At 50.5% G+C, this 14594-nt stretch overlaps 4 protein-coding genes across 4 annotated transcripts; 3 read left to right on the forward strand and 1 right to left on the reverse strand.

Moving 5' to 3' along the window:
- The first annotated feature begins 959 nt into the window (after positions 1-959).
- PV10_01317 (uncharacterized protein) lies at positions 960-3869 on the forward strand. The gene is made up of 3 exons (XM_016365510.1): positions 960-2369; positions 2423-3091; positions 3141-3869. The coding sequence occupies exons 1-3, from the start codon at positions 1447-1449 to the stop codon at positions 3718-3720; spliced, it is 2172 nt and encodes a 723-aa protein (XP_016229159.1). The 5' UTR covers positions 960-1446; the 3' UTR covers positions 3721-3869.
- PV10_01318 (uncharacterized protein) lies at positions 3735-5066 on the reverse strand. Its single transcript, XM_016365511.1, has 2 exons — positions 4540-5066; positions 3735-4436 (listed from the first exon to the last, which is right to left on the reverse strand). Exons 1-2 carry the CDS (start codon positions 4969-4971, stop codon positions 4008-4010), a joined length of 861 nt encoding a protein of 286 aa, XP_016229160.1. The 5' UTR covers positions 4972-5066; the 3' UTR covers positions 3735-4007.
- A 1038-nt stretch (positions 5067-6104) lies between these two features.
- Positions 6105-7521, forward strand: PV10_01319 (uncharacterized protein). The gene has a single exon (XM_016365512.1). The coding sequence runs from the start codon at positions 6243-6245 to the stop codon at positions 7260-7262; it is 1020 nt and encodes a 339-aa protein (XP_016229161.1). The 5' UTR covers positions 6105-6242; the 3' UTR covers positions 7263-7521.
- Positions 7522-11830: 4309 nt separating this feature from the next.
- PV10_01320 (uncharacterized protein) lies at positions 11831-14055 on the forward strand. The gene is made up of 2 exons (XM_016365513.1): positions 11831-12440; positions 12570-14055. The coding sequence occupies exons 1-2, from the start codon at positions 12106-12108 to the stop codon at positions 13909-13911; spliced, it is 1677 nt and encodes a 558-aa protein (XP_016229162.1). The 5' UTR covers positions 11831-12105; the 3' UTR covers positions 13912-14055.
- Positions 14056-14594: the final 539 nt, after the last annotated feature.

Consider the following 14594-nt stretch of genomic DNA (forward strand, 5'->3'; position numbering starts at 1 on the left):
CCCGAAATGCGCTATAGGCACTTGATAGACTTCAATCTACCCGCAACTACGCTTGGACAGGTCTTTGAAGTCTATGCATACCTCCTATAGATTAGGTAGCCAAGGGTGGTTGCAGACGTCATTGTACCAAACTCCGATCTCCTGATAATCTACAAAGGCTAATTATCCAGAATTAGACACATTGGAGAATCAAGGATAATTATGTGCTCATATGAAATATGGTGCTTAAGAGGCAGGCTATTTGTTGATATATATTTCTTTCCTTGCCTGGAACTCAATACATCTGGCCCAGGTCATCTCGTAGTGGTATTGGCATAATAGGAAACTAGGCCTCCTCTAAGTCAAGTCCGTTGTTTGAGGTCGAATCACAGAATGCCCAACCATAAATGTCCATTATTGTGCACCTCACCGCCAGCTGGCACCGTGCACGGATCAGGTCATCGAGGGTAAGTGCTGAGTAGGTACTTAGGTAGATATGGATGACACGTGATGTTAAATCCTCACCAAGCTCCTGTCTTCCCGTCTGTACCATGGACTACTCCTGGTGGTTATTAATGCAAGGACAAGAGATTGTGATACTTGATATGTTGCATTTTATGCATCAGCGCAGCACAGCATCGTAAGAAAATGGATGCCTATCAATCGGCTACATATCTGGTGTCTGCAAGCATGGCAGATTCACTGCACCCCGCACAAGGAAGTGAGTGCACTTGGCTGAATTGAGAGTATCCATCCTGGCATTCCACCCTGTGGAGAGGCGCCACCAGCGGTTCTGCCCAAGGCCGACGGCCTACTGTATGCCTATCCCACCTATCCCACGTCTATCCTACGCCTAGAGAGCCCCTCAGGCTCCCACTGCCTGTCCACATGTGATGTATGCGACTGCCTTTGACGCCGGCTGCGCCCATCTACTAACTTGCCTTCTTGCCCTCTTGCCCTCTTGCCCTCTTGCCCTCCTGCCCTCTTTGGAGGACGCCCTCACCTTGCTACTGCACTCGCTCTCGCTACTTACTCACCACTGCATCACTCACTCTCGACACTCCTTCGCTCACTCCCTCTACACACCATCACCATCACCCTCATCTCTGCTTTCCCCCATAATCTCATCATCTTCATCCGACCTTTCCCAGTCTCCCGAGCCCCTCCATCATCCAAAACCTTCTGAACAGACGTGCCCCTTCCCCCGCAATCCTATCTATGCCCTCGCTGTTCTACCAGACCCGCTGCGTACACATCCCGCTTTCAGCCCCAAGCAAAGCAGATCTACAATCAGCAGAGACATGATCGTTCACATAGATTGAGACTGCTCTCACCTTGGCCTGCACCCCGTCGTCTCACGTACATGTCGATTTCCGTCCTTGTCGCCTACGCTTCATCACCTTCTCCTACCCTCTGACACAACGCCCGCGCGCACCCTTGCCCACCCGCCTCTCCATAACGACCGCTATGATTTCTGACGAGCATTACGAATTATGTCGCTCTATTTTAGACGACTCTTCAATAGAAGATGAAGACAAAACAGATCGGTTGGAGGATCTCCTCCGCTCTCAAACCAATCTCAAGGGTACCGCCCTCGAGAACGCCGTCCTAGACGCCTTGTGGAAGCACCGTAATGCTGCTCGTGGAGAAACAACCGAAACTCCCATGCGACACAATGTCATCCGAAAGTCTTCTCCTGCGCCATGGCAATTGCATCGAGCCCCAACTCCCCTAGGCTCTCCTCCACCCTTGTCCTCCAGTCCATCCCTGTCCACTGGTTTTCCAGCCTCGAGGCCTAGTTTTTCCCGTCAAAAGTCCAGTATACATTCTCCCTTTGGTTCCCCTCGTCCGTCGCCACGTCTGGCCCTAGCTCAACCCATTCCTCACTCCCCCAGCCTAAACGCCTATGAATTCTCGGACGCGGCCCCAACCCCTGACATCTACGGCGACTTTGGCCACGAGAACGTGGATTGGCTTTTGGCCGACGACACCGCCAGCAATGCTTCCTCTAATGCGACTGCCAACCTGAGCGCGGCCGCTCCTGAATGGTTACCCCAGCCAGACATGAGTCCCTATGATATCCTTCGCTCAGTTCTAGGAGATCGCAAGACCGACGACGAGATCGAAGAAGCCCTGACCAAGAACTCGTATGATTTGGGCGCCAGTATTGCTGCCCTGTTAGGTACAGACTCTGCTGACACCCAATATACTGGCGTTTCCTCCTCGGACAACAACGTCTTGGTTGGCAAGTCTATGACTGTGAACCAAATCCGTCCTTCGACCCCAGGCTCGGTCAAGAGTCCCGTGGTCTGTAAATATTGGTTAGCCTCAGGGTCCTGTCTGCGTGCAGATTGCCGCTTTGCTCATGATACGAGCGGCTATCTTTGCAAGTATGATCTTTCTCGTATCTCGATTTCACAATCTGTGGCTAACCTGCATATAGGTATTGGATGCAGAACAGCTGTTTAGCTGGCGACGCATGCCAATTCTCCCACGACCCTGCTCTCCTCCTCAGTCATCTCAATGTCGGGGACAGCTCTACTTCCCAGACATTTCAACTTCAAGACCAGTTTGATCAATTTCCCTCGCTGTCCAATTCGAACGTCCGCAATGCCCTCCAAGCCGGCCTCGCTGCTGGCAACAACTTTGTCCCCAGCAGCCAGCGAAATCGAAGCGCTCTTGGCAACTATAGCAGTAGCTCCCGGCCACAATCTCGGCCAAATTCTCGCCATCAGAACCGTCCAGAGACGCCTTCGTCTCTGTCCATGGATGATCCAGAGGCGTTCCCTTCTCTGGGTTCTCTGAGTGCCAAACGCGGCTCAAAACATCATGGCCATCGATCAAGACATGGCCAGCTCGAGAAGGATATGCCTTCCTCGCTTGCTGATGTGGTGCGCATGTCACCTTCACCAGTACCTGGACAACAGCGCAAGCCCGAGCCAGGCCGCAAAATCCGCACATATGGCGGTTCAGAGAGCGCAGCCGCCCGCAAAATCCCCGAGCCGCAACATATCCCATGGCTTGAAACTGGAGGTCGTGCTAATCAGCAATACTTGAAGTATCGACAAGAGGCAATTAAACATGGCAGCATTCGTAACAAATTCCTTCAGAGGTAAGTCATTCATGTGCGACAAGACTGGCGTTTGCTGAAAGAGATGCAGTGCTGCACAAGCGTGGAACCGCAACGACGCGCGTGCCGCCAAAGCCTTGTCTCTGCGTGGACAAGCAGAGAACGACGCGATGAGAAAGGCACATCGAGAGGCGGCCAAGGCCTTGTATGAGGAGCGTAACCAGCATCTATCGGTGGGGCCAGTAGATGAGGAAGAAGAGCTCTATGTTGATCTCCATGGTCTTCATCCTGAGGAAGCGATCGAATACCTGGAAAACATCCTCCTCAGCCACTCAAAGCGGGGCCGCCGCATCGTCTATGCCATCACCGGAACAGGACATCACAGCAAGAATGGCAAAGATAAGGTGGGCAAAGGGGTGCGCAACTGGCTGAATGAGTGGGGATACACGTTTCGTGAGTTCAGTGTACCGGGAGAACGCGGTGGCTACATCGGAGGAGTCTTGGGCGTTGATATCACGAGCCACAGACGTCAACCCTTGTCAGCGGAAAGTGGATCTGAAAGGAAAGAGGACGAGGAAGAAAGTGAGTCGCCCACACCAACCCCAGCGACAACGGTGAGTAGCTTGGGCGGTAAGATTCAAGTCCTGAAGCGGGAGGAAGTCCCTGCATAAGCACTTGGAATGTACTCGTCTCAGTTTAGATATGGAATGATGGGGCCCATTGTCCCACTTAGACTACAGGATTGACCGTCTGATGGTACCCTCCATATACCAAGCGGCAGACTGATAGATACACTCCACGCTCAACCTTGAACTCATGACAATTGTTGATCGAAGAGTTCTGCATTATTTTCCTGTTTTCTGTCTGCAACGCTGAACGAGGCTGTTATCTCGTGGTACTTCTCTCATATGGTAAGAGGTAGGAAAGCGCGGCTCGGCAGCACCGACATAGACCATAACTACCTCCACTGAACACCAAAAATCTTGCCAACCTTTCCCTTGACGCCTCTTTCGGCCTCGCGATTCTCCACAAATACCGTCTGCTTGCCAGGCACATTGAGACTCAAAACCTCATATTCCAAGACATCACCTCCACGCGGTTTCGTCATATGCACATTGACGACTCCGCGGCCTTCAGGCCCCTCAACGTTGAAATGCATTCTGAAGTGCTGGGTGCCAAACCTATCGACTTCACTATTATGGGCGAGAGGTCGAGCACGTGCCCATTTGTTGGAGGTCGGTTCGCCATAGGCCTTGATTTTGGAGGATGGGCCTAGAAGAGCTCGGGCTTCGGGGTGGGCTTTGATGCGGCTGACGGCCTGGTTGAATTGGATGGTGACGCTGTCGGGCGCGAATAATTCGGTGTATAAGAGGTAGAAGACGGTGAGCTAGAGATAGGTAAGACGGTGAGGGCAAGTTACGTTTGGGTGAGGAAGGGAAGATACGGAGGGGGGTCTGTTGCTCTGTATATGTAGGTATATATGTACTTACCGTCGCAACCGCGCCGGCAGAGACAAGGAGAAAGTTAAAGGTCTGTTGAGTGCCTCGAGCAGCTTTCTCTCCTCTGCTCAGCTCTGACCAGTTGTACCGCCCATCGTCGCTGGTGACTGTGATGGCTCTGCGGTGTGTTCCCGGAGAGGCAGATGAGGAGGTGGAAGAACTCGTGCTTGCTTGACGCCAGGTGCGGTGGGCGTTGAAGGGTGACGATGCGACATGTCGAGGTTTAAACGTAGGAGGGGTATATGGAGTCAGTCGTGATGCACGGTTTTGTCTCGTGCCAGGCGGAGAGATAGAGGACGAGGATGAAGATGACAATCGATGTTGGGTTCTGGACCGGTCGAGAGCGGTGCGGATGCGACTGCGGCAGGCGGTTTGAAATGCATGTGCCTGCACTTGGGCATGGGATGCGGCTATGGTGGCCATTATCTTGAGAAGACACGATGCAATGCAGCGCTGATAACTGAACGGATCGAGTTGGGAGTCGGCAGTCGGAGCAATTGTGTTGTGTCGAACCAAACTAGAGGCCGTTGCTAGATTGAAGTTGGACTACAAATCTTTCCTTGGGATGCAGTTGCCAGCCTCGGGTGGAGTCGACATGCCGTTTTTACCAGTACCTGTCGTGCCTGCCCCAGTGGCTTCAGCGGAGTTGGATTTATCCGGGCACGGTTATTATCTCCAAAGCCCGAAGGCCCTGAGTCACTTAACCCCGAATACCCCAAAAATGTCGAGGATACCTTATACTCCGTATCGAGTTCACGATGGGTCAAACTCTTCTGTAAACGCAGCTGCCTAATTGTCCCCAGTAGTAGACAGATACTACTGTACCTACCATGCCAACCTACCTAGGATAATGAACGAAATACAAGCCTTCTCTAGGGCGACAACTTCCCTACGGCGACTACTCCGTATGTACAAATGCTAGTGGGCCTGGACACGTTGTGGTAGCAAGGATGAGACCAAGAAGATCAGGTACTCCGTACTTGGCTTGCGAACAGATATACGGAGTAATCTTTAATGGCAGCACATTTTATAGTTAAATCCCTTTGGAGAGTCCACTAATCATCACCGCAACCTTGCTGTGACTGGGTACTTAAAGCAGCATCAGGAATCCATAGTAGTGGCACAACGTAGGAGTTGAGACGCCTGGACGAGCACGAGAAGATAGCATTACACTACTCTGTATGTACCAAGGTACCGAGTGCAGGTATGAATATTGGCAGCGACGAGATCTATGACGGCCATAATAGGTACCTACGTAAGGTACTCATCCTCGTCGCCTTTAAAAAATGTACTAATTCGGCACTTTTGTCACGCCGGCCACAAATTGTAAACTCCGGCGCTGCTGAACTTCTCCGCTCGTGCCTTCTTCGACCAAAGCGGCCAAGGGAACTATTAGTACTCTAGTCGCATACCTACGGAGTAGGCAGGTACTCAATTCGCCGCAAGTTCGCCTACCCCCCATGCATCATGTTGATATCAACAGGTCTATGCTTCGAGTCTCCCGGATGCTCTTTCGTCCGACGTCAAACCTAATCTCTTCCTTTGTTCTAGACATTCTCTAGGCTGTAGATGCTAGTACAAATAGCGGCGGACACCCGCGCCGAGGTCAAGTGTTAACCTTTTCATTTTGAGCATTAATCAATTGCTCTTCAGAACTTACCAAAGACTCCAAGTTGCCTGTTGTCCCTTCGGCCATGTCGGACGACCTTGTCATCAACATTCAGCTCGGCGCCTCTCTGCGTCGGTTCTTCTATTCCCAGCTCTTTGTTACTCCAACGAAGCCAGAATATTCTTTTCAAGGACAAACCGTCATCGTCACAGGCTCCAATGTCGGCCTCGGCTTCGAAGCTGCTCGACATATATATCGCCTGAATGCAGCCAAGTTGATTTTGGCTGTGCGCACTGTCAAGAAAGGTGAAGCCGCCAAGGAGACCATCGTCGAGAGCGTGAGACATCGAACAGATGGCGCCACTGCCATTGAAGTCTGGCCACTTGATCTGTCAAGCACACCGTCGACATTGGCATTTGCCGAACGAGTCAAGAGTCTCGACCGTGTCGATGTCGTGGTGGAGAATGCAGGTATCAATGCATTACAATTCGAACAGGCCGAGGGCTTTGAGCAGACCATTCAAGTCAATGTCCTCAACACCCTGCTCCTCGCCCTATGTGTGTTGCCCAAGATCCGACAAACAAAAAGGGCCTTTCCCGACAGCACCGCACACCTCGAGATCGTCAGCTCAGAGGTACATCGCTTCACCAAAGCGCCCGAGCTCAATGCTCCGGACATTTACGCTCATTTGAACGACAAAAGCGCCTTCAACATGGGGAGATACAATATCAGCAAATTGCTCGAGATTTTATTCATCCGCGAACTGTGCTCTCGCCTTCACGACGAGTCTGTCGTTATCACCATGGTCAATCCAGGCTTATGCAAGTCAGAACTCGACAGGTCGGCCAACCTCATCTTGCGATTGTTTCTCACGCCTCTCAGAATGATCTTGGCTCGCACGACTGAGGTGGGTTCGAGGACCTTGGTCGCTGGAGCCTGCAGTCCCGATAGTCATGGTCAGTTCATGTCTGACGGAGTCAATCAAGATCCGGAAGCTTGGATCTTGACAGACACTGGAAAGAAGGCCCAGCTGAAACTGTTTGAGCAGACGATGAAGATTCTGGAACAAAGAAAACCCGGAATCTCCAAGGAGGCCGGTCTTTGATGGCTGTCTTTGGCTCAGGCCGGCATGGATTTGGACTTAGGAGCATGAACTTTTCTGTCATGACAATAGAATGTCCACGACTTCTCTATTGCTTCATGGCCCTGGATTGGTCTGCAGGCGTTCAAAGTTGTAAGGAAGTTTCATTCTCCTCTGACGAGGTCGGATTAAGCATTTAGTATCTTGGTACTGGTCGCCTAAACCTCGACTCAGAATGGTTTGTAGGAGTTTCATGAATCGATCAATCAACATCTGACCTCAGGCTTCACTTTTCCTTCACCCTGGCCTCACGTTCTGTGTTTCTCCGTGCCACGCTCGAGTAGCATCTAATATTGGCAGTCTACGGAATAAGCTAGGTACATAAAAATCCAACATCGAAGTGCCTATGACCCCGATTACCTAAGCGTCCCCATAATAGATGTCACGTGAGATGATCTCAAAGGGACAGACGATGGCGGACCATCCCATGTTGTCAGGTAGCTTTGGATAGCATGAAGGCCCTCGACAGCCGAAAGACATAGATTTAGTTTCTGTGGCAATGAAAAGGGCTCGTTCAAAGGGTTTTCGAGGCATTGTTGGAGAGATCCCTGACGCATGAGTTCCAGTCTGATACCCTTGTCTGTTATTTCGAGGCATTTGACGACGTTTTCACAGCCTGCGAGGCGACGATAGATAGTCTTCTCATTTTCAATGTCCTCGTACGTGCTGAAATACGGTATTGACGAGGGCGACAAATCTTCACGGCCAGATATTTGGGGGATTTTGAGAACAGTTGTTGTGTATGTCAACACTAAGCCTCCCCAACCGGACTTTAGTCTTCCTGTATACTGCAATTTCTTTCTATCTGTCCAAAAGAAGTGCCAACGACCATCCGGAGAAGTCATGGCGATGATTAGAAGGATGCGCCGCAGGTATGAGGAAGGATGGTATGAGTTCACTCCGTGTTGTGAAGGGATACAATACAGGTGATCAAGTCTTGGCACAGTATACAAGGCTATACTATATATAGAATAGCCTCTCGGCTCAGAGCCGCTTACGTAATTGTGCCCCACAAGTACTTTTGTATAGTACGGAGTATATAACCCGTCAGCATCGCCAGATGCATATAAAAGGATCCCCGCCGTGCCCATCTTGGGGCGTCTCCACTGCAGCACATACTCGACATTCGCTCTTTATGCGTGATGATCCACCATAAACGGCCTCGACCTCTTCGCCTGGATTGCTATTGTTGCAAACCCGCCTGCGCTACTCGGCTGCTGAGCAGAGATGAGTTCGATTTTCCTGCGGCCGTTTTTTTGTGTGTCCACACTTCATGCATCAGTCACTATGAAGGCAACCAATGCATCCCAAGTGGTTCAAGACTGGATGTACGGAGCTAGGATGATGTAAACAGATAGCACATGCGGGTTCGCGCAAGACCATGGTGAGGACAAGGCGGCATTACCCGTCCCCCAAAGCAGGGTAGGTGACAATGAAATTGGGGCCAGGCCCCCGCAAGTCACCATCCAAACTGCGTAGTTTGGAGTCAATCCGCGTGGAGCTACTTACATTGACAGTTCTCCCACCTCAATTGCATGTTGGTAGCTAGGGGATGCTGGCCATTCTGAGCTCCTCGCCAGTGAGGCTGCGACCGGTAAACCTCATGTGGGCATGATTGGTGGTTACATTAACAAACAATAACAAGTTGCTGTCGCTTTTCGTGTCTAAATGATCACTTGTTGTCAATCCCCTCGTTCCCTGGATCTAAGATTTGGAACCAGGCTGGCGGGTTCATTTCAGACGACCCCCTGATCCCAGGGTTTCAAAGTGATTGACAGCTTTGCTGCCCTCGTGACTCACCCAGCGGTGTTGTTGCGTTACACCAAATGGGCGTCAGGGTTCGTTCAAGCCTGGCATACGCAGTGGAATGCGACAGGCTGCTCTGCGTCCTACAGCAAGAGAGTGTGTACTGGTACATGATGCTAGAGCGACCACACAATATGAGAGCTGAATGGCGTCTGAACCTCATCTGGTGTATAAAAGCCTCACTATTCAATTGTCTTGCCTCAAATTTTCAGATCTCAAATTTTGACCTTGAACAACAAATGAGTAAATCATGCCAACAACCCCGACCAAGGCCCCAACTCTGAAAGCTCCACGTATCTCGCCCCAATTGGATCCCAGATTGGCCCGGTGTATGCATTGCCTACAAATCGTATCGGGTACACAAACAGATTGCTCTTTATGTGGAGGAGGGGTCGGCAGTCAATGCCGTCATAAAGACTGTAACAAACATCCAGCTGTGAAACACGATTATCAAAAGGCAAGTGTCCGACCAGAGGGAGGCTGATTGGCTGACTCCCTAGCCAGCCACGAAAACAGGGGTAGTTGGTCCCGTATAGCCGAAGTTGTGGCGGGATCTCTTTTTATGTAACCTTTCCTTTTCCAGGCAAGGTACATATTCTCTGGCAAGCGTTGTGGGGGACAACTCTCTCTTTCCGATGCTGACTCCGTCAAGTGGAGACTTTGAATTTGGTACTTACTCCGTAAGTAGTTCCAACTCCTCCAGCCTTTCCATTTTCTTTCCTCTGACAACTGCCCAAAGATGGGATCCTGGAGTGTGGTAGACAGGCACTACGCCTACGACGAGGAAACTTTCACGAAACGAATCCTATTCGAGCACGAACGCCCTCTTAATACGGAAGGCCGTCCTGCCAGCACGCCCTGGAGTACCGAACGGCTCCAGAACGAACAAGCGGCACTTATATTCATTCGAGAGAATGCTACGATCCCTGTTCCAAAAGTTTTCGAGTTCAAGAGTCTTGGAGAAGGGGCATACGAACTGAAAATGGAGCGTGTTTACGGGACACCTCTTGTTTCAATCAAGAAAAGCAAAGATCAGGCTATCAAGGCAGTTGATGAGTACATTTCACAACTTGTTCTTCCTGAGCTCCAGAATTTGAGATCTCGCACTGTGGGTTCTTTGACTGGCAAAATCATTCCTCCATGTCGACTGTGGGAGGAGTCCGAATCTCACCAGTGGACGTCATGGAAATCTTGGTTCAAGACCAATGGCTTTGTTCATAATGATCTAAGTCAATCAAACATATTGGTGGATGACAACTTCAAAGTGGTCGGGATCATCGATTGGGAGTACTCGGGCTTCTACCCGGACGAGTTTGAAGCCCCGTTGTGGACTTCATCACACAACGAGGAGGGATATCATGATATTGGCGCAGAGAATACTCCTCAACTCGTCAAGTTCCTTTCTCAGAAGGAACACCAGCAATTTTGGCCACGCAATTTCTCGCTATTATGCGGTTGTCGTGGAGGGCATGTGCAGAGGAATCCAAGTGGATAAATCTTCCAGATGTGCTATCTTTGGTAAAATAAGAGTTTCCAGCACCCGCGTCTTGCTTCTCTCCTGCACCGCAATGATCCCTGTCGAGCCAGACGGTTGATGAGCCACCAAAGCCCAATTGTGGCGTATGTGGTACCGACCGCCTTTCAAATGTCTTCAAGGGTAACAGGATGAAATCCGCCCGGTCGGTAGTCTAGGAACTTTTCCTCCTTCTCCAAGACGTTCGGTGGGTTGGGGTACTGTTCGTTTCATTTTGCTGAGCCATCCTCGATGGATATGTGTGTCTATGAAGGTGTTGTATTCTATGAATACGAAAAATTTTATAGAATGATATGCAGTAAAGTGCCAGGCCAGAGCTGTGCTGAGGCCTGTGTAGGTTGTTCAAACAATAAGGCGCTCAGAGTAATGTACGGTCTTTCGAGACGCAACGGCATCCTTAAATAGACAGAGCATGCATACATATTGACTACCTCGACGGTCAATCGCTAGGATTACCCCGTTCTGGGATAAGTTCGCCTGGGTAACATGGCACGCCTTCTCTATTCAGCGTGACTCATCGTTGGCCATTCTTGCAGTATTGTACAAGAAGTTCTCGGGTGTTTTGGGCGTTAAATTAACCTTGTTTGATACCTTATTTATAGCGTGTAGATCACCCTCTGGGCATGCTACCCCAACTACGGAGTATGTAACACTACCTACTAGTCGCCCGTAGCCTGCGACTAGATTACGTCCTGTGTCTTATTCAATTGGAGCATCAACATCAAGTCTGAGATCTTGCTCTGTTAGTATGCAACCTTCATCGATCGCCTGTTTATGTTCATCGTGGCTGGCGCCCTAGTAAGTCGACTGTGGAAGGTACACCAGAGTCTTGGCACTGCTCCTTCCCAATATGCTTGGTGGTCACGTTATAGATGCACGTGACGAGTCGAATGTTCCTGCACTCCATGTTGGCTTCAATTTTCATCAATCTCTCCTCGCTTCTGATGCAGTCCAAGCAGATATAAAGAGATTTCAGGCAAGGCCTCTCGCAGCATATCGAACCGCTCTAACAGAGACGCCCAATGGTATGGAGGTCTGCCGAAACAGCCAACCAGTTCTCTTCGGAAAACGGCGCTTGTTGCGGACTTCAGCGGCGGACCTGCTAGTCATTGTGACGGCCGGCCAGGCTTCTCTGATCGCTAATGGTAATTCCAAGCTATCGTCGTCTACACTTAACATTAGCGATACAAATGATACATTTTGACACCCAGAAACTGAACTCAAGTCTTGACGCGTGAGGATACAGGAAGGTGATCTCCGGCCTCTTCCTGTATCTCTTGCCGGTCAAACACCTGTGTCTCCCCTCTTCGCTCACCGAACCAGCACATATATACTGTTTCATGTCCCCCCCAACAAGTATCTCATGTCATCCAGACTACAAGCATAGGAGACAAAGCTTTAGCCCATGCCAGTATTGACATAATCTCGTCCCACTTCTTCAACCAAAGCTCAAAGAGTTGGTCCATCATGGCATTACCCCTCTTCCCAGCTCTGGCTCTTGTCTCACTGGCAGTGCTCGCCGGGTACAAGTTTATATTCCGCCCGATCTTCTTCCATCCTCTCCGCCATATCCCCTCCGCCCACTGGTCCATTCCGGTTTTTGGGGATACTTGGATTACCTGGCAGCGATACAAAGAACGCAACAATGCCGTCACATATGCGGCACATCTCCAGCATGGTCCCGTCGTAAGGATGGCCAGAAATGAGTTGAGCGTGAATTGTGTCGACAATGGTATTCGGACCGTCTATGGAGGAGGATGGGAGAAACATGCTTGGTACCCTCAGAGATTTGCGAGTTATGGGTAAGTCCCAGCCGAAAATGCTCTGGCAACCAACGAGATTGGGGGTGCCGACGGCAGTCCCTCCATCTTGAGAATGCCCGATGTCTCTTCGCCCATTCTTGATTCCAATAATGGCTAACCTGGCTTAAGGGTCATCAACATGTTCTCCACCATTCACCATATGCCACATTCGCAAAAGAAACGGACCATAGCCAATGTTTACTCAAAGTCGTACATGGCGAGCTCCACCCAAGTGGCAGCCAACGCCATGACGTTGTTCTCTACCCGCTTCCTACCCTTGCTGGAACAAGTCAGTCAGACTGCAGAGCCTGTCGACGTGCACGACATGAACAACGCAATGGCTATGGATTTCATGTCTGCTTTTCAATTTGGCCTGTCTGCGTCCACCAACTTCACCCAGGACCTCGCCGCCAGGAGGAAAATCCTCCATCTCTATCACTGTCGTCGCGATTACGAGTTCTTTTCCGCTGAAATGCCGTGGGTCAAGGCTTTGACTCGCAAACTTGGCTTCCCAGTCGTACCCCAATTTGTCGATGACGCGAATGTCTTGCTCGAAAACTGGAATGCGGACATGTGCCGAGGCGCAGAGTCCTATCTTTCGTCCCAGCAAAACATTTCTGCATCACCAGGTAATGAGCCCATCGTGTACAAGCAGTTCAAGACTGGTCTGCTCAAACTCCGAGAGAAGGACCCATCAGCGGGTAAACCGTTGGCCGAGGATCAAGTGATCCTCCCAACTTCTCGACATGACGAGGGGCCAAAAGGCGACTCGAACGACAACACCACAGACACCTCAACAGCGGAAATTTACAGTGAAATGCTAGACCAGCTGGGTGCAGGTCACGAAACTTCAGCCATTGCCCTTACGTATCTGTATTGGGAAATGAGTCAACGTCCACAGCTGCAGAAACAACTCCGCGACGAAGTTCTGACACTGGATCCCCCGATCCTCTGGCCTCGACCAAAATCCGACGGAGAGTTCCAGCTTCCCAGCCCTAAGCAAATCGACGCGCTACCCCTTCTCAACGCCATAGTGATGGAGACCCTCCGCCTGCACACTCCAATCCCCGGCATTGAGCCACGAATCTCTCCCCACACGCCGGGAGGAAACACGTTGGGCAATTATGGGAACATTCCCGGTGGCGTCAGAGTCTCGGCTATGCCATATACACTGCACCGTAATCCTGAAGTTTTCCCGGATCCCCACTCTTTTATTCCTGTGCGGTGGCTTCCTTCACACACATCAAAAGATCAATTGTTGGAAATGAATCGATGGTTTTGGGCTTTCGGGTCCGGTGGCCGGATGTGTATTGGGAGTCATCTAGCAACTCAGGAGATTAAGTTGTTGGTTGCCGCCATATATACCAACTGGACCACTGAGATCGTCGATGATGACGGTATAGAGGAGATTGACGCTTATACGACCAAACCTAAGAGTAATCGATTGATACTGCGTTTCAAGCATGTTTAAAGCAGAAGGATAGTTCAGAAGAGGCGGAGAAGAAGCTGGCGGGGTGAGGACCTACAGGACATTAGCAGACACATGATTACGCACTTGCCTAGTTCGAATCATATGACCCAGCCATTCCGAAGTGATATTACAAGCAATATTACGAGTCATGATAGAAGCCCAGGTCTGGGGACGACATCATAATCATAAAAACCCTTGACGCTATGGCAGCCAGAGCGATGGAACGATTGCCAGGCAAGAGAGTCCAGAAGCTCAGCATAATATACAGAGTATATGTAGACATGCAAGAGTCGATTCCATCCTCATCGAACACTGGAAGAACAAAGTTGACATTCATCTAAGAGTGGCAAAAGATCCCATTGAGCTCCGTGCCGCCAACTTGTACCACTTGTACCCTGCACGCGGAAGACCATGCTCAGGCCTAATAAGGCACTCAAGGTCAGACCACCATCTGGTAGGGACAAAAGTTGGAGGAGACCAGAAGTCGATTCGAGCACAGTCAATGCTTTATGCTTGCCATTCTGGTTGGACCTCTGGGGTGCTCCTCGATCCTCTGTGGCCTGGCAGTGTACGGAGTAGGAGGGGAGAAAGAAAAGATTGGAATGTACTCCGTATGGTCTCCAAAAGATTTGTTCAGTGCACCGGTTGTACCCGACCAAAGCAGCTCGTGCTGCCGAATGTCA

The sequence above is a fragment of the Exophiala mesophila genome (genome assembly GCF_000836275.1).
Source record: "Exophiala mesophila strain CBS 40295 unplaced genomic scaffold supercont1.1, whole genome shotgun sequence".
NCBI lineage: Eukaryota > Fungi > Ascomycota > Eurotiomycetes > Chaetothyriales > Herpotrichiellaceae > Exophiala > Exophiala mesophila.

Bases quoted from the DNA above. Each gene is read 5' to 3' on its own strand.
- PV10_01317 (XM_016365510.1), top strand. From the start codon at position 1,447: ATGATTTCTGACGAGCATTACGAATTATGTCGCTCTATTTTAGACGAC. The intron at 2,370-2,422 runs GTATGATCTTTC...ACCTGCATATAG, and splicing joins ACGAGCGGCTATCTTTGCAA to GTATTGGATGCAGAACAGCT. The intron at 3,092-3,140 runs GTAAGTCATTCA...AAAGAGATGCAG, and splicing joins CGTAACAAATTCCTTCAGAG to TGCTGCACAAGCGTGGAACC.
- PV10_01318 (XM_016365511.1), bottom strand. From the start codon at position 4,971: ATGGCCACCATAGCCGCATCCCATGCCCAAGTGCAGGCACATGCATTT. The intron at 4,437-4,539 runs GTAAGTACATAT...ACCTATCTCTAG, and splicing joins CTGCCGGCGCGGTTGCGACG to CTCACCGTCTTCTACCTCTT.
- PV10_01320 (XM_016365513.1), top strand. From the start codon at position 12,106: ATGGCATTACCCCTCTTCCCAGCTCTGGCTCTTGTCTCACTGGCAGTG. The intron at 12,441-12,569 runs GTAAGTCCCAGC...ACCTGGCTTAAG, and splicing joins CAGAGATTTGCGAGTTATGG to GGTCATCAACATGTTCTCCA.
- PV10_01319 (XM_016365512.1), top strand. From the start codon at position 6,243: ATGTCGGACGACCTTGTCATCAACATTCAGCTCGGCGCCTCTCTGCGT.